This window comes from Hippocampus guttulatus, chromosome 5 (assembly GCF_054856545.1).
Source record: "Hippocampus guttulatus isolate MCC_2025c chromosome 5, RoL_Hgut_1.0, whole genome shotgun sequence".
NCBI lineage: Eukaryota > Metazoa > Chordata > Actinopteri > Syngnathiformes > Syngnathidae > Hippocampus > Hippocampus guttulatus.
In genome coordinates, this window is record NC_141265.1 from 20,055,088 (window position 1) to 20,080,037 (window position 24,950).

General features: G+C 44.6%; 2 protein-coding genes across 10 annotated transcripts in view; both read left to right on the forward strand.

Annotated features, from left to right (window-relative positions):
- Positions 1-8: 8 nt before the first annotated feature.
- zcchc8 (zinc finger, CCHC domain containing 8) lies at positions 9-6,376 on the forward strand. Its single transcript, XM_086110491.1, has 14 exons — positions 9-239; positions 339-381; positions 451-525; positions 648-753; positions 1,005-1,082; positions 1,566-1,669; positions 1,777-1,842; positions 1,947-2,007; positions 2,522-2,652; positions 2,736-2,878; positions 3,620-3,726; positions 4,159-4,245; positions 4,354-4,462; positions 5,187-6,376. The coding sequence occupies exons 1-14, from the start codon at positions 41-43 to the stop codon at positions 6,146-6,148; spliced, it is 2,271 nt and encodes a 756-aa protein (XP_085966617.1). The 5' UTR covers positions 9-40; the 3' UTR covers positions 6,149-6,376.
- Positions 6,377-8,168: 1,792 nt separating this feature from the next.
- The window catches only part of clip1a (CAP-GLY domain containing linker protein 1a), a 31,183-nt gene continuing 14,401 nt past the window's right edge, over positions 8,169-24,950 (forward strand). For 2 of the 9 annotated variants that reach the window (XM_086110485.1, XM_086110486.1), the window contains exons 1-15: positions 8,170-11,539; positions 12,008-12,546; positions 13,435-13,559; positions 14,080-14,296; positions 15,239-15,436; positions 15,745-15,836; positions 15,918-15,978; positions 17,912-18,016; positions 19,832-20,560; positions 20,837-20,956; positions 23,139-23,196; positions 23,285-23,368; positions 23,461-23,617; positions 23,759-23,924; positions 24,376-24,591. In XM_086110485.1, the coding sequence (XP_085966611.1) occupies positions 11,449-11,539; positions 12,008-12,546; positions 13,435-13,559; positions 14,080-14,296; positions 15,239-15,436; positions 15,745-15,836; positions 15,918-15,978; positions 17,912-18,016; positions 19,832-20,560; positions 20,837-20,956; positions 23,139-23,196; positions 23,285-23,368; positions 23,461-23,617; positions 23,759-23,924; positions 24,376-24,591 (2,958 nt within the window). In that variant the 5' untranslated portion in view covers positions 8,170-11,448. Of the gene's footprint in view, positions 11,540-12,007; positions 12,547-13,434; positions 13,560-14,079; positions 14,297-15,238; positions 15,437-15,744; positions 15,837-15,917; positions 15,979-17,911; positions 18,017-19,831; positions 20,561-20,836; positions 20,957-23,138; positions 23,197-23,284; positions 23,369-23,460; positions 23,618-23,758; positions 23,925-24,375; positions 24,592-24,950 lie in introns of all 9 variants that reach the window. The other 7 variants (XM_086110481.1, XM_086110482.1, XM_086110483.1 and 4 more) reach the window with 7 other exon arrangements.

Genomic DNA, 24,950 nt, shown 5'->3' on the forward strand with positions numbered 1-24,950 from the left:
TTTTTGCCAATACGCTTGCTCTTCTTGACCAGGGGCTGCAATGGAAAAAATGGCCGAAGTCGATTTTGGAGACGCGGAGCTCTTTGATCAACTGGATGACTTCACACCGGCCCCCACACACATTCGCTTTCCGGACAGGGACGACGCCGACACGGTGGAGGACGATGACGACGAGAAGTGCAGGCTCAGGAGCCGCCTGGACGAGTGCGACGACTGCATTGAGAAGCTAACGGAGGAGAATATCCTTGCGGTGCTCTCTCGAGCTTAGCATTTACACATGCTAACTGTAGCTAGCTAGCAATAGACAAAATACTATCATCCTTAACATGTGTGTTCACATAAAGCTTTGAGGAGAAAGTTGACTATCCTAACGCGGCCCAGGTGACAAAATGACACTGTGGCGGGCTACATTTCAAAGTGCTGTGGCTAATATTGTGTCTTTCTCTTTAGCGGAATCACGATAGAAGATGTCAACATCGACGGCCCCATCGCGCAAATTATTTATTCCAACAATGCCATAACAAAGTAAGTTTTAAAAATGGGTGTCAAGCTTGCATTATAGTTTCATGATGGGGTTAAATTTCGAAAGCAAAGCCAAGTCCTTTTATGCACCAAAAGATAGCACTGACTGAGACTGTCCTTCTTAGGCAATGTCGTCAAGAAATTGAGGATTGCCTCTGTGGCATCATTCTGAGACACCAAAAAGAGGCAAATCGCAACAGACACTCAGCATCATCACACCTGAAACCTCAGGTGTGTGTTTTTAGATCCTACGCGCGTGTGTATTTGTGCCCACATGAGATTGTGTAAATGCTTTCTGTGTGCGTGTTGATACGAAACTTTGAGTATAGATGGTGTTTGTGTGTGTAGATGCTGCGTGTGCTTATGTGCATATCGATGGTACTTGTGTGCACTAGTGTACGCGGTGTGGTGTCTCTTGAAGTTCCTTGTATTTATTTAACCTTTAGTCTGACCAAAAACTCCTTTTTGTGTCCTCTGTGAAGCCGTCTTCATTTGCTGTGGACGAAGACCCACAAAAATTGGCCTCCACTAGTGTGAGAACAACAACCGAAGCCTTTAAAGTGAGTACGCACTGGCTGTCACAGGTTATGAACGCACTCATAGGCGACCAATTCATAAATATGACAAAATCTATGACCTTATTGCATATTATTATTATTATTATTATTATTATTATTATTATGGGAGCTTGATGTGCTAGAAACAAAAGAAGGGTAGCTTTAGAATCGGCACAAAAAATAATTAGAAAAGTTTACTTGCATCCCTAATATATATATAGTTGCCCGGTGTGATCATTCTGCTTTCATGGAGAACTTGAGAAATCTGTAAATATTTCCTGTTGAGAGGCTGAAATTCTGACGATTTGGACAATTTTAGATCAATAAACAACCAAGCAATCATCACAAATACTGTAGTTATCGATGAATTTGATAATCCATTATTTGTCAAATGGTTGCACCTCTACTCCTTTGTGCCTATATTAAACACAGTCTGTGTGTGTGCGTGCGCGCGCGTGTGTGTGTGTGTGTGTGTGTGAGAAACAGGTGGTGGGTAGCGCGTTGTACTTCAGCAGCTTCAGCGTGGACAAACTGGGCCAGCCGCTGTTCAACGACAACCCTCAGCACACCGATGGATGGGAAGTGCCAACGTATCTTAGACGCGGCTGACCCCAGACCAGTTCGGAGCCTTTAAACGCTCACTCTATTGTTGCTTGTGTATTCTTTCCGTATTGTCATTTCCTTAAGTCGCGCAAAGCTACCAGCAGGTCTTCAACCTGGTTATCGGCACAGATGGACAAGAAATAGAAGTGAAGGACAAAAGGTGTGCTGGGAAAAAACTATTGAGGATCACTTAAAAAAATCTGCCATCGAACTCACTTCACTTTATTTTAATTGCTAATATTTTGCCATTTCTGTCCAATGCAGGCCCAAATCGATGTGTTTTAACTGCGGTTCAAGTGCTCATCAAATGAGAGACTGCCCAAAGGTGAGTCAGAATCCGCATCCACCTTAAAAAAAAATCAGCCTGGCCCTACTTTGTTATAAAATTAAGCGAATATTAGAAACCAGAAAACTAAACAGACATTCACTGGGCTGTTTGAATGTGTTTGAGGGTAAAAAAAACAAACAAACAATAAATAGAAATGGCTGATTTTTAAAAGATATTATCAGTCAATTAAATTTTCTTTAGACATGGGTAGTTTCAAAATAGGGTTTCAAGCCTGGTTCAGATTTCTACATTTTATTTATTTATTTTTTAAATCTCTGTCTATTTATTTATTCAAACCAGGGTTAGGATTTCTAAGTAACATTTCCCACCTTGGTTCAGAGAATTTCAAGTGAGGTTTAGAGCTTCAAAAATGGGTTAGGGTTGCAAAGTACCTTTGAGCCTGGTTAATTGTTTGAAATCGGGGTTTCAAACACGGGTTAGGGTTTTAAAATGATTCAGAATGATCATGTGTCGTCGCCATGGCACAATGAGCTTGCTTGTGTGTCGTTAGCCTAAAGACATGGCAGCCATCAACGAAAGAAGAAAGGAGTTCATCCAGAGCCAGACTGGGCTCGGGAACCAGCGCTACCACGCAGACGAGGTGGAGGAGCGTTTCTCCAAATACAAGCCGGGAGTCTTGAGGCACGCGCGCGCCGCTTGTCACGCGCACTTCCCGTTTGAGTCAAGCTCCGTTTTTAAAGCCGTATGCGTGGCCTTGTGTGCAGCAAGGAGCTTTTGTCCGCGCTAGGATTGGACGGCAACACCCTGCCGCCGCTCATCTATCGCATGAGGCAGCTGGGCTACCCGCCGGGTTGGCTCAAGGAAGCCGAAATGGAGAACTCTGGTTTAACTCTCTACGATGGAAGCGGTAGGACTGCTTGCTCGCTTTTTGTGATCCATTCCACTTTATCTGGCTGCACTTTTCTTTTTCCTATTATACATGACAAAAGCAGGGATTTGGCCGCAAAATGTTTGACCCGAGTCATGTGCTTCCAAGCTGTAAATAATTCAAATTCAATTACCTAGATATAACAAAATACTCATTTTAATATATTCAACAGCTTATTTGGGGCAGTTGGGGGGTGCAATCAAGAATTTGTGTCTTCTTTTTAGGCAACAAGTCATGACATCTCAAATAGAATTGAAGCGTACTGTAGGGCCATTAATTATTTTTATTGATTAATTCGTTTACTTGTCATGATGGTTTAAAAAAAGATTGGATGCAGCAAAAGCAGGTATTTATCCATTTGTGGAAAACTTGACTCAAGGTTTGCGCGGTCCAAGCTGAAAATGTTTTGTCGAGGTCACCTTGCTAAATGTTAATAATAGTAAAATTAAAAAAATTTAAATACCTTTGCCTGAAAAACATTATTGCAACTAAATTTGTGTTGGAAATTTGTTTTCCCCCTCCTGAAGTTGTTGCTGAGGGAAAAAAAATTGTTTCAAAGCTTCTTTGGTATCAGGAGGAAAATAGAATAAATCGCTAACTTGTTTTGGATAATGTCATTGTTAGTTGCATTTTATATGAGGGAAGTGGGGGAAAAAATCTATTCAAATCAGATTTATGTAAAAGACAATCTCACACTGTGTTGTTTTATTTGTTGTCTAGTGTCAAATGACAGCAATATGACCAGCACACAAAACGTCTCTTACGATGTTTCTAAACTGGTGGATTTCCCAGGATTCAATGTGCCCGCACCACACAAAGTCAAAGACGTAAGTTACTACCACGCAACAACATCCCTCTTTATGAAATACTGTACTGTGAAATAATTAATGCAAGGCTTTATTGCGTCAGTTTGTTGATGAATTGTAATTTGATTTTTACCAAATTATGCTGCAAACAATTTGAATGTTAAAAGTACTAAAACTAAAGTCTAGCGTTAATCATTTTGGTGTTTTATGGTCATTTCCCGTAAAAAGGAATTACTTAATCTGAAAAAACAATCACATTTTGTTTGCCTGTAATTATTATTGAACTGGTTGCATTGTGTAGTTGTGACATGTCATTGCCATTTTTAATTTAGGTGAAACTTCCTAAACATCCTACCTATTGGAGGGGGGCATGGGGGTTCCGTTTATTTTTTTCAAGATTAAACTTTAAAAAAAAAAAAAACTAAAGTGTTTGTCGTTTGTTCTTCTGTGCAGGAATTCATGCGCTACAGTTCAGTTCCCATGCAGAGCAACCACTTGAAGCACAACTTTGCCGCCTACCTGTCCACTCACTTTGCTTCGGTAAGACACAGGGGAAAAGAATATGTACAGTATCTAATATATGTGCATGCTTTTTGTTCCTGATTTTCTTCACTTTCTTCATGTTATGTATATGACGTGTGTCAACAGTCAGACAGCCCGAGCCGCAAGAGGCCCAACGAGTCGGATTCGTCCCAACACCTCCGGAAGAGGCCCAGGTCCTGCCATGATAGCAACTCCGACATGGATATCGAATCAGGTAAACCAAAATCGTCTGGGCGATTGCTCGATCGTATCCGTCTTTGGCTCATATAGAGCACAAAAATACGCATCTGGGCGGAATTCGGTGGAGTGAGTTTCAAAATGGATTTACTTGAAGGAAGATTGACTCTAAATTTGTGGCACATGAGACCCACAAAGATTTGTAATCGGGGACAGCCAAGCTTGCAAGTAATTGACACTATGCCCCAAAAAAGGGGTGTAATTGCAGATTGAGTCCAAAAGATAGGTCCAAGGGACTGCTTTTGCATTAGACAGAGCTTTGGCCCGTCTAAAAGAAGCGCCTCTACTCATTTCAACACAGTTCCTTCCTTGACAACAAAGATGCCACAAGATGGCACCAAATTGTAACTTTGATTTTAGACAATAGTTTTTTAATGAGCAATGAAAATGAGCAAGAACAATGAAAAGAATACAAACATCTAAACTCTACACTTCACCTATAGAACTTTTTTTTTATAAAAGAACCTCCCGTGTTTTCTGCGGGAAGTTTCATTCATCCGTGAATCGTTTTGTTGACTTATTTTACTCAATTCCCCTCTCGTTTGCATTTTTCCCAGAAATGCAATTTGTTTCTTCATGGCAGTGATGAGCATCAATTATTTGCCATTTTTCCCCTATTCGAAGTCGGGACTTAATTATTCCCGCCCCCTGTAAATGGCGTGGGTCCACTGTAATAAAAGTTTGACATTCCCGCCCATTAGATCCTGGGATCCTTCACCACACCCCTCGCCACGGTGACTGCTTCAGCTCGCCGCCACCTCTACCGCATGGCACACCGCCCGACACGCCCACGCCGCCGCCTCTGCCCAAAAGCACGCCGCCCCCAACGCCAACCAAAAGCTCCACAGCAACGTGGGGGGCTCACTGGGTGGTTGTGGACGAGGCCACGGAGGGCAGGGAGGACGAGCTCACCCTGGAGGAGCTGGAGGAGCAACAGAGGCTGATTTGGGCGGCGCTCCAGAACGCGGACTCCAGTAGCGAGCCTGAGATGCCGGCGGTCGCGACCCCGCCGAGCACGGTGCCCAGCAAGTCCACACCAGTGCGAGGTGACTCAGAAACGGAAAGTCTCAAAGAAGTGGGTGGCTGTCAGAATGAGAATGAAATGTTCCCTGGACAAGTTTGTCCTCAAAATGGCACACCAAGCCCAGCTGGACACCAAGATGGCGGCACCCCTAGTCCTGCTGTGATGAAATTCACAAAAGATAATGTTCCTCCAGCAAAATATGAGGACGACAGCCCCCCAAGTCCTCTTGCGATGAAATTCACAAAAGATAATGTTCCTCCAGCCAAATATGGGGCCGACAGCCCCCACAGTCCTTCCGCACTTAAATCCCATATGGACAGTCCCAAAAAATCCCAGAATGAAAGTCCTGCACTTAAATCACAAGAGGACAGCCCCCAAAGTCCTTGCGCAAGCAAATACGTAAAAGACAGTCCTCAGAGCCCCAATCCAGAATCCCAGGATGTAAACGGGGCCTCCCCCAAGGCCGTGGCTCCCAGGGTTTCGGCCGTTCCCCACCGGAGCCGCTTCGCCGAGGGCATCGTGCCTTTCGAGGACACCCCTGAGTACACAGAGGTGGCCGAAGCTACGGGGACGTACCTCCGCATCAGAGACTTGCTCAAGAGTTCGCCTCGCAATTTAGCCAAGAAAAAAATGGAATGACAACAAAAACAAAAGTACCTTTTTGGCTCATGTTTTATACTCATGATTTTTATGTAGAGCATCTACAAGGCACAAAGGGACATTGTGCAAAGTTTATTTTTTAAATTGTTTTCATTTTATCATTAGTTGAATTTGTAAAAATGTTCCATTTGTGACTTAAAATTGATTTTGTATTTTTTGGGGAGGGCTACACAACAGTCTTGAAGTAAACATGTCTTGTTTGCCGCAGTGTGACACTATTGAAGTCACTGATGTATTTATATTTCTGAATGTTCATGCAGACAATCACAGGGCACATATTGACAATTCCCACTTACATTCACATCAGTAATTGATGGAAAGCCAACCCTACTGCAAATGCCTGGTCTTTGTGATATAAAGGAAGACCAAGATAAATCATCTCAAAACTTACTCACGCAATTGAAAAATCTTTTCAAGAGGGGAAGTAAAAATGTTTTTTGTACAAGCGTGCACACCCTTAGAATTGAAGATGTGGCTGTGGTTAGAAAAAGTGTCGTGTTCAGACTTGGGTTAAATTGTCAGCACACACCTGTGTCTCCAGTTAACCCCCCAAAAAGTTCAGATATTCTAATTCTAAAAATGTCAGGCTTTTCCTGACATTTTTGTTGTCATTGAAAGTGAATTATTGCAAGGATAAACGTGGCGTATTATAAATGAAAACCCTCATTTGAAATGCACACCTGAAAGCATGTTCTATGTCAAATTTTGTCATCTAATTCCGTGTTCCAGTAGAATTTTCATCAAGGAGAAATGTTATTATATTCCAAATATATTGTATTCCTAACATGTAATTTTAAATTATATCAATTTATCTAACTCTGAGACAAAGTGTTTGAGTCTTACACGTTTTACGTCAGATGACATTCATCAACTGAGGAAAAGCGTTTTGTGACAGACAAAACTCAATTTGACTGGAAAGTATTTTGTTCCCAAAAAAAACAAACACTCCAAAAATATTACCCATGCCTCCATATAAATCCATCCATCCATTTTCCGAACCGCTTAATCCACACTTGGGTCACGGGGGGTGCTGGAGCCTATCCCATACCTGTCAACTTTTCGGAGCGCCAACCTGTATAAACTACCAAAGAAATCCTTATAAAGAGCAAAAAATCCTTATACCAAAGCATTTTATATGTCAAAATAACGGCAACCCCCCCACGAAATTTTCAATGATATTTATTGTAGATCTCCATAATACAATGTCTGTTTAATGTCTAATCATCATTCTACTTAGTGGCATTACTGTGTTCAGAGTTGTATTCCTGCGTTACTTTTTTCACCAACTCCAAATGCTGACCCATCGGCTCGAAGTTACAGCATCCATTCATATTTACTTTGGAAATGAAAGCATTCGAGTAGACTAGCACCATTCTGGGCAAAAGCAAACGGAACTACCTGTTGGGGGGGGGGGGGACGGAAATTGTCAGAATCCGTATGATTTGTGCGATACGGCCATATCGTAAGATTCACCACAAAATCCGTATGAACTATGTATGAGTTGACTATCCCAGCCGTCTTCGGGCAGTAGGCGGGGGACACCCTGAACCGGTTGCCAGCCAAACGCAGGGCACACAGAGACGAACAACCATGCGCGTTCACACACACACACCTAGGGACAATTTAGTGTGTTCAATCAGACTGCCATGCATGTTTTTGGAACGTGAGAGGAAACCGGCGCACCCGGAGAAAACCCACGCAGGCCCGGGGGAGAACATGCAAACTCCACACAGGGAGGCCGGTGCTGGAATTGAACCCGGTACCTCTGCACTGTGAAGTCGACGTGCTAACCACTGGACTACCGGGCCACCCCATATAAATCTGAGACCTAAATTGTACTCCTTTCAATTGTTTTGTATGTTGGATGGTAATATCGTTCAAATGATTTCAGCAGATTGGGTAACCAGGCGCATGCGCGATTCAAAGTTCCGTGTGTGAGATTACCTATTTTTGCTGTGTTGACCGAATCAAAGCATTCCTACGGCAACGCCACTTGGACAAAGTCTATATATGGCAAATCGCGCTTTTGCCGGTACAGCGCCTGAGTGAGAGGTCGAAGCAGCAGCAGCTGAAGTACTCTTCTCCTTCCACGGGAAGACGTGGGCTCCCTCCACGGCACTCGTAAACAAGTTAGGGCTCGCGTCATTTTAATCGCCTTTTTCAAGAAAAAAAAGTCGACGCTCCTAAACGAGTGGATGTTGGTTGAAGTTGCCCAGGTAAGTCGATGACTTTACTTGAGGCGTCAGGTCGGCTAATTGCTAACGTAGCTCGGTCTTCAACTACCGGCTGTCACTCGGGCCTCGCCCGTTGGTTCAAGGGGCTAACTAACCGTGGCGTAGTATTCAAAACGGTCTGAGTCACACGGTATTACCCGGGGAGGGTGGTTATTATTTGGTACGGTGCAAAGTTAGCCCTGCCACGGCCCCGGAGCTGCCACCCTGTGAGTGACATGCCGGACACTTTTGGCTGCTTTCGAATTACGCTCTCCCGGCGTCTTATTTCTGCAGTGGTCGGTATGAGGTGGGGTGCTTGGTTTTCATGATTTTTTGTGATTTTTATATTCAACAGTTTCGGGGTAGCTTCAGCCGTTAGCTCGGTCAGATGTGCCACATCAAAGACAGGCGGTGTCCAAAAGGCTTCCCGGTTCGAGTTGTCGACGTCACCACACACGAAACTTACCCTCAACACATTTCCCCCTCGTTTTTGTTACCATCATAAAAGTACAATGCAACATTATTTTAGATGCACTTTGGAATCAGCACCTTTCATAATTGGCAAGGAGTAGGTTTTGGGAAAAGTAGACTCCATGGAAATTAATGGGAATTAAAAGAAATTGGAGATTGGTTCTTGATTTAGTTTGTAAACGAATCCAGACCACAAAAAAAATGTAAGTACAAACGTGAGGCTGCACAGATAATAATACACGTCTTGCAATCCCAAATGCTGTTTAGCTGTACTGTACTTGTGCTCAAAAACTGCTCCAATCCTGCAACACTGACTCTTTAAGGTCACCGTGCCCTGTCACGAACCTGCTGCAGTGCTTCACTTCAAATAAAGAGAAGTGATCGGCAACGTGTTAAAGCAGGGGTGTCCAAACTTGGTCCTGGAGGGCCGCTGTCCTGCCTGTTTTCCAGCTGTAACACACCTGATTCAAATGATCAGCTCATCAACCAGCTCTGAAGCAGCATTCGAACAATCCTGATGATGTGAATCAGGTGTGTTGCTCCTGGGAGAGCTGCAAAACAGGCACCACTGTGTTAAAGCATCAATTCAGTTGTCCTGTCACAATTTTATTCACAACTTGAGGTAGTCTCAACAACTGGGCTTGTGTTTCTTATTACTCACTTTTTTGGGAATGGGATAACCTACCTACATAGCCACCAAACTACATTCTCCTTTGTCTCTTATCCACTGAATGCACTGTACTCCTTTTGCGTAATTCCCCACAGTGTTCTGACACACCGCATGACTGAAATGCTTTGTGTTCCAGGCTACATTTAATTGAACTATGAGGCAGGACTATTAGGGGGAAAATGTACAGTTGGATGTTATCCGCCAAAAGTGCTAATCCTGGTATTGGGGCTTCCCAACACCCGACTGCCGCCGCCTTGCCAGCCTCGCTGCACTTTAGTGCGTGGCTAAAAGATTAACATGATTGCGCTGGGAAAGTCTTCAGACTGAGTGGATGATTTCACTTGAGTGAATAATGCAACAGGGCTCGTACAGGTCACATCCAAGATTCGGTATGGGATTCGCCAAGAAGGCGATGGGCTTGTCGATATATATTGTGCGGTCATAAGTGCATAAGTGGGTTTTTGTTCTTCCTGTCAGTCCAATGACCCGAGGCGGTTCCTCACTAGGCATAGCGGGTGTAAACTGGAGCGCTCTGGTTAAACTGGGTCGAAGACGGCCGCCTTTCAGTCCACTAACATATCTTGAGTGTGTGTCTGTATGTGGAAGGGGGGGGGGGGTCTGTGTGTAGTTGTGCATGTAGCATTTTTGTCTGTGTACATGTGTGTTTGTGTTTAGGAGTTTTGACTGTATGCATGTGTGGGAATTGTTTGTGTGTGTTCATGTTTAGGAGTACTAACCGTGAGACATAAAAAACAGTGAATGATGTTCATGCTCTATTAAACCTCTTAGCTTTTGACAGTACAGTGGACGCCCCATTTGTGGTTTGTAGGTACTGGGCCGGCCTACAAATATGAAAATCTACGTATGATTGACGGTCATTGAAATACATTTGAAAACAAAAATATTTTACCAAAATGTTGATAAATGTTGTTTTTTTTCCAGTCGAATCGCGGATGTTTTGAGTTCAGGCGTTCATGTCCTCATTCAAGAACAGCAAAAAAAACCAAAAAAAACAAGCTTCATGACATTTGAGCGAGTTGTCAATCTCAATGGGGAAGATAGATAAAAATAAATAAAGTTTAAAAATCAAACATTGCTCCAAAAGGCTTTCAGCGGGCTGCTAATCTGACAAATTGGATGATCTAACGCTGCTGGTGGTTAGTGAATCCCCCTCGTAATATCACCCCCCACCCCTGCCCGCCTTCTGCCGTAATCCAGTTTCCTTCTTCCAGCCAGACATTCGCATTTCATTTGGCAAACCAAAAAGCGCGAGTGGCCGCGTTTTGCCCACGCAATCAAGGTCGCGGATGCCACCAGGAGAGCTTTGCCGAGGCACGAGCTGTGCCGGCGTATCGTCTGGCCTTTCGGCGGGTATTTTTAGGCATGTGACATGGCCTTTGCTGTGCTCATAGGAACAGAATGCCTCCCAAAACAAAGTCACCCCGAAAGACTCTTTCAAAGACCAACAGGTGCATGTTTCGATGGAAATGTGCCGTTGTGGTGGGTACGCAGACAGTTCTCAGGTCTGTTTCACGCTCCACTGTCCCATTACTATTCTATATCCATCTATTATGACAAACGCTTTCAAGCCACCATTTTCCTCGATGAAAATACACATTTGTAAATCCAACGGAAGTACCAAATTTGACCCATTTTCAAATATTTTCATTGTGTATTTTGGACCACTTTACGCAAAGTATTTCCTTAATGAAGTCTCTGTTTTTTTCCTGAGGGTGCTCTTCTGGACTAGTTTTTCTTCACCCCCAACTCCGTTTTCCTGTTTTTCTTTTCTTATTTTTGGAGATACATCTTTTTTTAACGTCACCATCCAAGAGCGTACGCCTAGTGGTTTACATGGTCTACATTCAGACGGCGCCCGCTGACGGACTTTGGCCTCGCACCTCCACTACATCGTACGAGGAAACATGAGCTCAGCCAAGGCCAGTGGGAGCAAAGTACCCAGTAAGGTAGCCCGGCCACTGGCCACCGGCATCCCCAAGACCAACCCGGGCACAGGTAGGAAGGATTGCACATGATAACACCACATTCACCAAGAGTTATCGTTTCAGTAGCCAAGCACTTCCGTTGCAAGAAATAAGCACTTGAAATTTTGCTGCAGTATCTGAAAATGTAAGTCAAATTAGGTCTGAAGTTTTGCTGTATGCCTCGAATGAGGAAAATGTAGCACGATCTGGGGGTAGAAATTGTCTCCTTCAAGCTTAGGTCCTCTACCAGAGGCCTGGGATCTTGAGGGTTCTGTGCAGGTTCTCAGCTGTTTCCAGTCTTGCACGGGGATGTCAGATGTTGTTCCCGGTATCTGCTGGAGCCATCCATCCAACTTGGGGGCAACTGGCCCCAGTGCCCCGATCACTAGTGGCACCATTGTTGCCTTTACACTTCATGTTTTCTCGAGTTCAGCCCTTGGTATCTCTCCAGCTTTTCATCTTCCTCAAATCCTCAAGGTATCGTCCTGCTTTTCAACAGGAAGTAAAGCTGCCGTGGCTGACAAATCTGCCGCCAGCACGGATGACAACCACGATGCCGGGGACAGTTTCCAGATCGGCGAGCGCGTCTGGGTGAACGGGACCAAACCGGGCTACGTCCAGTTTTTGGGAGAGACCCAGTTCGCCCCGGGGCAGTGGGCGGGCATCGTTCTGGATGAGCCAATCGGGAAGAACGATGGCTCGGTGGCGGGCGTGCGCTACTTTCAGTGCGATGCCCTGCGAGGGATCTTCACCCGCCCATCCAAGCTGTCGTGCACCGAGGGCGAAGGGGACGGCGCCCAGACGGCGCCGCCCTCTCGCGCCGCCTCGCCCACCCGGTCCGTGGCCAGCGTGGCCTCCCACACTACCGCCATCAAGTCCGCGCCGGCCAAGAAGGCCTCTGCTGCGGCCTCATCCGCAACGCCGGCCGCTCAGTCTTCCAACCTAGCTCGCACCAACAGCGAGTCCATTTCCAACTTGTCAGAGAGCGGCTCGGTCAAGAAAGGGGAACGGGAACTGAAGATGGGCGACCGGGTGTTGGTAAGGTTTGGCCCCCTCTCTTTTCTCAAGAATAGCTCTGGCATGTCAACATAAACACTGCACAGTGGTGCCTTGAGATAGACGTTGAATTTGTTCTGTTACCGCACTTACTCAAAATAATCACAAATCACCCTTCCCCATTCACATGAAAGGAAATGACGAGTCCTGGACAAGAGTCCTGGAATATTTTTTGCGTTCATTTAAACATTTTATATATTTAAAATAAGTTTGTTTTAATTTATTCAAAAAAATCGTATTTAGTAAAAGGTTTAGTTGTTGTAAATAAGAAAATGAGTATTGGTGAAATAAACAATATAACGTATATTTTTCCAAAAAATATGAAATATTTTTGCATTAATTACTAAATGTATTCTAAATAATACAAATGAGCATGATTTGTTTGATCATCAAAATAAACTCAATTATGTGTTGCATGAATTCAGCCCGTTTGTCCCTAGAATTGGTTTCTTTGAATGAATTGATTTCATCACATTTTATTCATTTGAATCTCAAAGCCACTGAGAGCTTTAAATAGCCGAAAGGTTAAAGAGTTTTCCCCCTATGTTGACAGTCTGACCGCAATCTGCTCGGCACTACTGGCACGCCTTTCTGGCGCTTTGCTGGAATTATGTCATTTAGGATTTGAGTTAAGCAAAGCAGATTACAGTGAACCCTCGGTGGCGCCACTGCTTCAGGTCCAAGTCCCTGACTCTAGAGCAAAATTCCAGAAATAATGGATACCCCCGAAAAACTGTTACCTATATTAACTTATTTACTACCAGATGTTATCAGTGCAGAGTTGTCTCTACTGCAGCCTTTTTGTAGAGCTTTTTGACTGAGCTTTCAAGAATGCGGACTAAGGTTTTTGGGTCTCCGCACCTTCCTCAGGTCGGTGGAACCAAGGCAGGAGTGGTGCGCTTTATCGGAGATACGGATTTCGCAAAAGGCGAGTGGTGCGGTGTGGAGCTGGACGAGCCCTTGGGGAAGAACGATGGTGCAGTGGCAGGCACGCGGTATGAAACAAATGAGCACTTGTGACAAAAACAGGCTTACCTTCACGCTTTCAAATAGGTACTTGTCGCAAGCTTCAGATGATGGGACGAATTAAAAATGCATTAATTTATTATGAGGGAGTCCGGGCAGGGGCGCCGGAATGCACTCACATTTGGGGGCAAGGAGAGCCATTGCAATTCAACTTCAGTAGTGGATGGATTAGTGTTCCCATATTCACAAATTCACCATTGTGTGTATTTTCTGGGGTAATCTATCCTCTGTGAATCGGGTTTTGTACTAATGCCAAAACCCTGTCTCAGTAATGCTGTGGAGCCATTTTGTGGCATAGTGGCGGCAAGGAACTTTGTTGAAGTGAGAGGAGGAGCGTCATTGAGTCAGGGCATAGCCCGGCCACATAGAAAGCTAGTGCTTCACTACCATCTTGTTACATCAATAGCGGATTGTTAGAGGCAAGTTATGAGATTGAATCCCAAAAATGACTGAATTTCAAAGGTTTCCCCTCACCGGCCGCTTCCGCAGGTACTTCCAGTGCCAGCCCAGGTACGGCTTATTTGCGCCAGTGCACAAGGTCACGCGCATCGGCTTCCCCTCCACCACGCCGGCCAAGGCCAAGGCGGCGGCTCGCAAGGCTGCTGCCACGCCGGGCGGCCTGAAGCGAAGCCCCAGCGCCTCCTCAATCAGCACCATGAGTTCCGTGGCCTCCTCTGTCAGCGCCAAGCCAAGCCGCACTGGCCTGGTGAGATGCGCTCTTCTTGGCGCAAAGCACACACTCACAAATCATGATAGAAATGTCTTTTACGGATCGTGAAGCAACACTTGCGTTGTGGGGAGAAAAAAAAAGCGCAGGGCTCTCACTAATTATAACTGCATTCAATGTAATGACGACTTCCATCCATTTTCCAATCCACTTACCCTCACAAAGGTCGCGGGGTACTGGAGCCTATCCCAGCTGTCTTGGGCAGTAGGCGGGGGACACCCTGAACTGGTTGCCAGCCAATCGCAGGGCACACACACAGAGACGAATAACCATCCGCGCTCACACTCGCACCTCGGGACAATTTAGAGTGTTCAATCAGCCTGCCGTGCATGTTTTTGGAATGTGGGAAGAAACCGGAGTCCCTGGAGAAAACCCACGCAGGCCCAGAGAGAACATACAAACTCAACACGGGGAGGCCAAGCTGGAATTGAACCCGGTACCTCTGCACTTTGAGGTCGACGCGCTAACCACAGGCCCACCGGGCCGCCTCAACTAAGTTTTTGGTGTTGTACTGTCACACGTCACTGAGTGGGGATCGATCCCACGCTGCCTGCACCCAAAGCAGGCGAGTGTACCACTACACTACTGTGTAATGGTGACTTGTATTTTGTTTTTTATTTGTTTCTAATATGTGTTGATGTGAAACCAATCCGTGGTGCAGAAAAGCTCCGGACCACTGTCCTGGACTAAAAAAAATATATTAATGACTTTGACGCGGCTTGACTAAAATCACATTATCATCGACTGCAAAAAAAATTGTCATGCGACCCCTTGATCAGTGGTTTTCAGAATACGGACAGTGGGCCACATGGAGCGCGATCTGTTTTTGAATGCTTCCCACTGAGCATTTACATGATTAAAAGTCTTGGTATACTGTAACTGCATTACGGTATCTTATTTTTTGATCTCTCCCACCCGCAGCTGACAGAGACGTCGTCACGGTACAACCGCAAGATCTCGGGCACCACAGCTCTGCAGGAAGCTCTGAAAGAGAAGCAGCAGCACATCGAGCAGCTCATGGTGGAGAGGGACATGGAGAAGGCCGAGGTGGCCAAAGCCACCAGCCACGCCGGGGAGATGGAGCAGGAAATCACGCTGCTCAGGGACGACCAGGAGCAGGTAATGTTGGTGAACAACTCAAATTTAGTGGGAATGATGGGATACTTTGCTGCTGTGAATCGGGAATTTCTCCATTGCGAGACTAATAAAGGTTTTCTTATCTTTCTTATCTTGTAAAATCTGGGGGTGGGGGGTTACAAATTGACATTGATACAACCCATTTAGTCCCTTGTGTCACCACTACTGGCGCAATGTATTTCATGTACCCATATATGAGATGTTTGAAAATGTGTTTTTTTTTTAAAGAGTTCTTTTTGCCATGTTTGATTCGGTGAAGTCCAAGTCAGTTTTGTACTGTCATTTGGAAGATGGAGGCCAAGATGGATCAGTTACGTGCCTTGGTGGAGGCAGCCGACAAAGACAAAGTTGAGCTGCTCAACCAGCTCGAGGAGGAGCGCAGGTAAGGCAATATGTGGAATTTAGTGAACTCTTAACAGTATGACAGGATAATTGTGCTTTTGTTTTTATTTCATTTTAATAGGAAAGTTGAGGACCTACAATTCCGTGTTGAGGAAGCGTGCATCACCAAAGGGGACCTGGAGGTAATTTCTCAACATGCACACACGTTACAGTTAGTGTTGAACGGATTATAACATAACATAATAAAATTAATACAGTATATAAGAATAAAATGGTCGTATTAAACTCTCAAACTGCTACTTTAACCCACGAAACAACATATACAGAGCATTTCACAATTCTTCACAGGCTTTTATGTTTTCTCGATGATTGTTACTCGAGATTCATTGGCTTTTTCTGCCAATTCTTGGTGTAAATTACATCATCAAAGCTCGGAGCACTCCGCCACATTGTGGCACATTGTGGTATTACACCTAAGACAGGCCGTTTGAAAATCACTACGATTTGTATGCTAACAATTGAAAAATAATTTTGTTAAAAAGTGCAAATTCTCATAATCAAGAGTCATGCTGTGTTTGCATTCTCTTTATTGATGTTCGGAGAAACGAGACACTCATATTTGTTTGATGCGAGTCATGTTTTTCGAGTGCATTATTCCAGCTGTTGATCAAACTGTATTTGATCCCGGGATTTGTCATTTACTTCCACAGCGGGACCCACTTGGTTTAATCAGAAGGAACTCAAACTAAGAGCTTTAAAACGAGGGCGTCAGGGTTAGGATACTCATTTTACTCCTTTTTTTTTTTTTTTTTTTCTCCACCCCACTGCTGTGCATTAACATTAATGAGTCACCCTCAGAATGTGCATGCAGCTTCACAAAAACAAACCAAAACCAAAATGCCCAAACAAAAGTGTGTTGAGTGCAAGCTGGTGACTAATCCTGTAACTTTTTGATGCCTCTTGTTCAGTGATGTGATGTTATCACCTCTTCTTTCCTCTTGTCTTCGTCTCTTTTTTACATTTTATTTTTAAAATTATTTTAATGTTCTCCCCGTGTTGGTCCAGTGCTCGGCATGGAACCAGTGGAGACCTCATCATCCCACTCCCCCTGCTCACATAAAACTTAACCCAACTACCAATTCTGCCTGCGTCTCCCTGATGACAAGTTACCGTACTTTTATTTCCAAAATATGACGTTTCCTCAGATGATAACCCTTGGCGTTTAGTTACACATCTTCTAAGAGAGGCCACCGTGTTATAGAAGTAAGGTGTTTAATTGAGGAGAGGCTTTTTTTCTTAATTTTTTTTTCCTCCAAATAACCCATCCACCCATCCCATTTTCTACCACCTATCCTTCCATTGTGTAATATTATTCATTGTAAGAATATATATATATATATTTTTTAATGTGTTTGATTTTATTTAATACCAATTTTTTGTTTGTTTAAATAGATTGTTTTGAGAATTGTTGAAAACATGCAGAGCGAACAATGTGTCGATAGTCTGTAATTGTGGAGGTGTAGTGTTACACTGTTTTTCACCATTTCAGTTTTTGTGGGTTATTATTTTATGTAGTCCTATGACGCATTTCGGTGTACGGCATGAGTTTCCGTTGCCCTACTATGTAAGAACTTGAGCGCCTTTGTTTACATCAGTGGTTATCCGGTTAAGATTTTATGGCTGAAATATGTCATTAAATCCATTCGGCAGAGACACCCACTGCATTTGAGAGCACAGAAAGAAAAAAAGAATAATCTTTGTGACAAAATCCAGTCACCCCCTCCCCTCTCCTCTACTCACCTGGTGTCTGTTTGCATGTTTCCACCCCACCCCAATCAACCAACCTGGACATGTGCATCAACTGCTCTTCTACTACCTGCATATTCACCATCTTTGTGTTCATGGTGCAACCTGAGTGTTGCACAGGAACTCGTGGTGGGGCCTCCCGTATCCATCCATGCATTCATCCATTCTGACCCCCCCCCCCCCCCTGTCTTCCTCTTCCTCTCTTGTCTGTGTTGGGCTGGCATGTGATGGTGGCACTGGTGTGTTCTCCTTCTCTCTCTCTCTCTCTCTCTCTCCCTCTCCCTCTCTCTTCCCCTTGTGTACTAACAGACGCAGACCAGGCTGGAGCATGTCCACATTAAGGAGCTTGAACAGAGCCTGCACTTTGAAAAGACCAAAGCTGAGAAGCTCCAAAGAGAGTTAGAAGACACTAGGGTAATGGATGCCGCGCTGCGTTGGGGCAGGGAAAAAAAGCGAGATGGCAGAGTCGATAGTGTTGCGTATCCGGAGGTCCGACAACCGGAGGCTCAACCCAAATTGGTTTGTGGTTCACTAAACTGAAAAAACACACAAATTTGTTCTATTTTAACACGTTTTTGAAGTTTCACTCAATAGTATTGTAATGTATAGAAACACACAATAATGGCATTTGCCCGTCACATAATCCGCAAAAGTGTTCACCGTTTTTGCCTGTTTTCCGACATGTTGCTGACAAAATTGAATTCATGTTTGTGCATTTTCTCCACTGCCAATTTGTAATAATGTCTGAATTAAGGGATTAAAATTAAAATAGCCGCCAATGAACCGTGGGGGTCTGAAATGGACTTGTTTCTCAAATTTTGCTCATATCTTGAGACAAAAAAAAAAAGATACTTGTGACGTCAAGGCACTTTTGTCTCGAGGCGCTGTAGTGAATCACAAGTAACACTGAAAGCAAACACTTATTATTATCGCTGTTTGCGTGGGATAGCCACATCCTTCACGTCCTTGGTGGACAGGGGAGGCCTCTCCTTGAGGGCGGGCATGATTTCTGTCTTGCTGAGGAACCGCACTTTCTGCCTCAAACGTTTTTGCCTGCCAACTTTGACAGAGGCTTAACATTCATTCATGAGCTAAATCAGAGTCGAGCCGCATTTGACTGACAGCTTTCGTAATAATCCTATCAGTGCTGAACCATACAGATGCATGTCTCCCCGGAACCCCCCCCCCCCCCCCTCCCCCCAGTTCCAGCGAAGAGATGTCAACTTTCCAGGTTCCTCCTGACATCCATATGTCCTGCTTAGTTGTATGGTATTCTCTCCAACCCCTTCCTTAGCTCCATTTTATTTTTGTTTGCTTCATGAGTATATTAGGGTACCACTGAAATATTAGTTTCCTTCAAAGAATCAAGAAAAAGAAAAAGCACAATATCAACATCCGATTCTTGAAATTAATATTACCGTTATACAACTCACATTATTTTACATGGTTTTTCCCCGGAGCCCAGATTTAACAAAAAGCATCATGCAATGCTTAAAAATGAAATGACGGCAAACCAGTGTTTGTCGCGGAGGAAATGTGACGGTAATTATGAGGCTTCAAAACAACAGCTCCATGGGACATACGCTCTGCTCTGTGGGAATGACAACTATTACTGGAGGTCAGTTGGGGACCTTCTCTGCCTTTTCTCTCTTGCAGTTAATAATCTGCCTTTTCCACTTGACCTCAGTGCCGCCCGGAATGTTGCGGCATGACGTCATACTTCACCGCATTCCAGATTGTTATGCAAAAAAAAAAAAAAAAACACTTCTGTCCATAATAACTTGGAACAGTGCATTTTAACAAAAACAATTTTTGAAAAACATCCCGTTATCGTTGGGAGGTTTGTTCTAAATACATTCAAATTATTCTCCACCACTGGCTTGAAAATTATGCCCTGTGCCATTTGCATAGACTTTAAAAATCTGAGGAAAATATCATTTGCATGATTTGGAATGTGGTGCACACTAACTGCAAAACTCTTGTATTCTGTAAAAGCCCAAAGAAAACCTTATCTTAAACAATTGCAATATAACAGGAGTGTAGCTGATGATCCACCAGGTCAACGTTAACAAATATGTTCGCAATTACCGTACCCATCAATAAAAATGAAGCCCAATAGAAATTTTGTTACTCCATTATTTGAATCATCGTTTGAATGACTTTTCAAAGAAAGAGCACCCAGGTTCAGTCTGTTGGGTACTTTTGAACTTAAGATGTCTTCTTTTCAAGGTTGCCACCGTGTCGGAAAAATCTCGCATAATGGAGCTGGAGCGTGACCTCTCACTTCGCACCCGAGAGGTCGCCGACCTGCAGCTCCGTCTCGGCTCCCAGCAGGTCTCCGACGACCCCGACGCTGGCGGCATCTCTCCCCTCCTGGAGGAGATCACCTCCCTGAGGGACCGTTTGGCCTCGCTGGAAACAGAGCGGCAGCAGGACCTGGCCGGGCTACATGAGAAGTTGGAATCTCAGGTGAAGGCGCACGGCGAGGCAACCGCCCAACTCCAGGCCACCGGCGTAAAACTGTCTGGCGACAACGAGCAGCTGCGCATGCGCCTGAGCCAGGCCGAGAAGGACAGCGCCGAGGTCGTGGAGAGGCTGAAGCTGGAACACGTCCAGGCTCTGGAGGAGGCCGCCGCCGCCCATGATAAGCAGATTCATGACCTGAAGGAGCGGCTAGCCTCCCTTGCTGAAGACAAGGAGAGCCTTGACAATGCGGTGCGCGCCGGGGTGGACAAAGCTGAGAACCAACACCTGGTGGAGCTGGAGGATGTCCTTGGGAAGCTCCACGCAGCCGAGCTCAAGGTGAAGGAACTGGAGGAGATGGGAGCCGAGTTAGAGCGGCGGGCCCAGGGTGAGAGAGAAAACAAAGACATGGTGGCGCAAATGGTTCGCCGTTTGTGTCGCAGCCAAAGCGGCCAGAAGGAAGAAGTAGAAGATGTTCAGAATCAAGGAACTGAGGTAAGTGTTACTGTGGTGGCAAGTATGAATGCTTTTTCCTCCCCTGTACTCAAGCACATTTTGAAAAACGCTATCAAGTGAATTCACAGAGTTATCTGAACATACGTTTTACGCTTTTCATTTTACTTAAGTATAGAAGTTGAATCGGTTCTTTTACCGATGTCCAAGGCATCAATTAGTCCATGAGTTGTTAGCAAATGTATTGGTTGTTGATCTGTTTTACTTCAAATATGATTTCCTCAAATGTAATGTTATTTTATATTTTTTGTCCTAAAGTTATTTGGTGAACTGAGATCATTGCTGGAAGGCAAAGTGGCGGAAATCCTGTCACTACAGCAAAGTTTGGCCAGTGTGGAGCAAAAGAAAGACGCTGTGGAGCAGCAGCTTGGAGACCTGGTGAGTTTAACTTTTATTTATATCGATATACATTCATAATAACTGTAATTAACTATAATAATTTGCATACATTTTACAGTGGAACCTCAGGTTATGAACAATTCAGCTTACGCCCAAAATTCTCCGTACAATAACATGCCATTTATGTCCTGTTTTCCATTTGTGGGCAGTTCTTACCGTTGACAACGTAAGGGTCTATGTTGTGCTGCTTCTCGCGCTGTGTAACCATCGTTGGCATTACGTCTTTTAAAAATACGCAGGAGACTGTAGTCCCTCTACTTCGGCTTTATTGCAAAGCGATGAACAACATAAGGGGTGTTCACACGGCAAGATTTGGTCCGGTGCTACGCCGGGGCTGCCCCAGTAGAGCGTTCACACGTGCAAATTAGCTCCGGCGTAGCCCCGGAAAACAGCTTACACCGGACCAAATTTGATCCACCTCAGGGAGGTGGTAGGGGTGTTCACACGGCACACATTTGCTCCGGCGCTGCACGATGTATTTTGTTGCGATATATTTTGCACCGCAGCAAATTGTGTGGAGCGTTCACACATACAAAGCCGCTGAGCGTGTCTGCACCGGCACAGCGTCGGTGCAGCCCCACTTGCGTTCACACGGCAGTTTCTGCAGCGGAGCAAAACGACAGAAAACAAATGAGCTGTCGTGTTGGTTCTTTTTAAAACGTATACACAACTCAAGCGACTACTGGACAGGCACGTCCTTCTCCTTCTCGGTCTCCGTGCCTTCTGCTCGAGAGTGACCGCCCCCGAAAACGTAAATCAACGATGACTTCAATGACACTCAGAAAAGCAAACACATCATGCGCCAAACAGAAAATCAAGAGAGGAAATCACAAAATAAATTATATGGGGGGCGGGGGGTTGTGAACACACAACAAAGGAACAAACTACACTAACAACTCCGAGACAGTCCAGTCTCCTACAAAAGGAAAGATGTTACCAGCCAAGTCTTGTCGTTATTAAACAAACACATGACGGAAGTCCGACAGAGCACGAAAGCAATGCATTTTCGCCGTACGTACGCTTCACAAGCATTTGCTCTGGAGCAAATTTAACCCAGTTGCGTTCACACGTGCAAATTTACATCGGTGCTGCTTCGCAAACGAGCATTTGCTCCGGAGCAAATTTTTAAACCACCTCCCTGAGGTGGATCAAATTTGGTCCGGTGTAAGCCATTTTCCGGGGCTACGCCGGAGCTAATTTGCACGTGTGAACGCTCTACTGGGGCAGCCCCGGCGTAGCACCGGACCAAATCTTGCCGTGTGAACACCCCTGGTTTAAAAATTTGCTCCGGAGCAAATGTTTGTTAGCGAAGCAGCACCGGTGTAAATTTGCACGTGTGAACACAACTGGGTTAAATTTGCTCCAGAGCAAATGCTTGTGAAGAGTTTACGTACGGCGAGAATGCGTTGCTTTCGTGCTCTCTCGGTCTTCCGTCATGTGTTTGTTTAATAACGACAAGACTTGGCTGGTAACATCTTTCCTTTTGTAGGAGACTGGACTGTCTCGGAGTTGTTAGTGTAGTTTGTTCCTTTGTTGTGTGTTCACAACCCCCCGGCCCCCATATAATTTATTTTGTGATTTCCTCTCTTGATTTTCTGTTTGGCGCATGATGTGTTTGCTTTTCTGAGTGTCATTGAAGTCATCGTTGATTTACGTTTTCGGGGGCGGTCACTCTCGAGCAGAAGGCACGGAGACCGAGAAGGAGAAGGACGTGCCTGTCCAGTAGTCGCTTGAGTTGTGTATACGTTTTAAAAAGAACCAACACGACAGCTCATTTGTTTTCTGTCGTTTTGCTCCGCTGCAGAAACTGCCGTGTGAACGCAAGTGGGGCTGCACCGACGCTGTGCCGGTGCAGACACGCTCAGCGGCTTTGTACGTGTGAATGCTCCACACAATTTGCTGCGGTGCAAAATATATCGCAACAAAATACATCGGTGCAGCGCCGGAGCAAATGTGTGCCGTGTGAACACCCCTATAGTTGACAACACGGAACAAAAACTATTCTCCGCTTCCAAGACACCGCAGTCCACACTTAAGTCCACTGGTGCACCAAATTAATTCTTGAACAAATTGTAGGACAATATCATAGAGATATATTTATACAATGCCAATTGAAATACATTTGGGAGGTAATGCTTTTTTTTTTTTTTTTTGCCCACAGAAGCAGCAGTTGGCTGCAAGCACAGAGGAGCAGACCAACTCGGCAAAAACTATGCAAGGTAAATAATGATTTAGTTGGTCTATTCTCCTCGACCTGTTAACTATCCTCGCACAAAAATCCCAAATATGCCATTGTTGATTTGTCAGAAACCCTTGAGAGGCTCAGCAAAAAGGAGGAGCAGTGCAAAACTCTGAGCACGCTATCGGAGTCTCTCAAGAGTCAGCTTAATGGTAAGAATGAATAAATGTAGTAGGCTTCTTTTTGTGAATAAACAATATTTGTGGGTAAAGTTAATGAGCAGGCCGCCCTGGTCGCAATTCAGGGCTGGAGAGGAAGCTGGCGGGTGCCGACGAAAAGGTACGGCAGCTGGGCGAGGACAAGAGCAAACTGGAGAAAGACATTTCGGACATGATGACGGCGTCCGGTGACAGTTCGGTGCAGCTGAGCAAAATGAACGAAGACCTGCGTCAGAAAGAAAGGTGTTAAATCTTAAACCCTCAAAAGTTCTCAAAACGATCTTGTAGTAGTCGTACATTTAATCCGTCCAACATATGGACATTCAGAACAAGGTTTTTTTTTTTTTTTGCTTTTAACCTTTCTCCCTATGTTGGCTCCCTTAGGAGGCTTGAGGAGTTGCAATGTCAATTGGCGGAGGAAAAGAACAAGGTGGCTCTCTCCAATGAGCAACGGGAGCAGGATCTGTCCCGCAAAGACCAAGAATTGTGTGAGACACGAGACAGCCTCGACGCTCAAATAAAAGCTCTCCAGGAGAAGATTTCCGCATTGGTTAGTAGGCATATATATTGGAGATATTCAGAGAAAATGCTTTTGTTTTAGGCTTTTTTTATAGTGCTTTTATACAGAATAGTCAGTTTTTTTTTGTTTGTTTTTGTTTTTTTGCTGCCTATGTCCATTCTTAAATGTGCCTTGTTGTGATAGAACAGTGCAGTTAATTTACTTAACAGCGCTCCCACACAGTCTCTCCACCCTGACTTGGGCTATTGTCAAGCCATTCCACAAAACCAAAAGTCAAGCTGTACATTGACTATTTAACATTGTAGCCTAGTGTTAATTTCTGCAACGTAAAAAAAAAATTATATATATATACACAGGTATACGCAACGTAAATAAAAAATATACAGTATATACCTGTGTATATATATATATATACATTTTTTTTTTTTAAGGCTCATATGAGAGCATCCATAGTCACTTCTGGTCTTTCCCCATTTCCAAGGAGAAAAGTGTGCAGCAGGGTGTCAGCGAGGTCGAGGAGCTGAAGGAGTCTCAAGAGAAGGCTCTCTCCCAGGCCTCAGAACTCCACGGCAAGGAGGTCCAAGGGCTGCGGGACGAGCTCGACAAGCTGAAGCAGGAGCTCTCCTCCTCCAAGGACAGGAGCCGGGAGTTGGAAAAGCTGGTGTCTGAGGTGCAGACATACAAGGACAAGCTTCAGGTAAGGACAGGGTCTGGGTTTTGGATCCATGTAGGCGCCAAGGTATGCCTTAACTTTATCTTTTCTGCATATTTTCAGTCTTTACACAGTGCATCCAGAAAGTATTCACAACGATCAATTTTTACGCATTTTGTCATGTTACAGACTTATTCCAAAATGGTGCAAATAAACTCGGAAGGGATTTTTTTTTTAATCACAGGTACATGAATATAGTGGTACCTTGACTTATGAGTTCCCCAATCTATGAGATAATTTAACTTAGGAGCCGTTGCTTGGTTGAAATTTATTATTATCATCATGTGCATCTTCGCTCCCCGTATGCCACTGCTCACTCAACTAAGGTACTGTCCTGTCCTCAC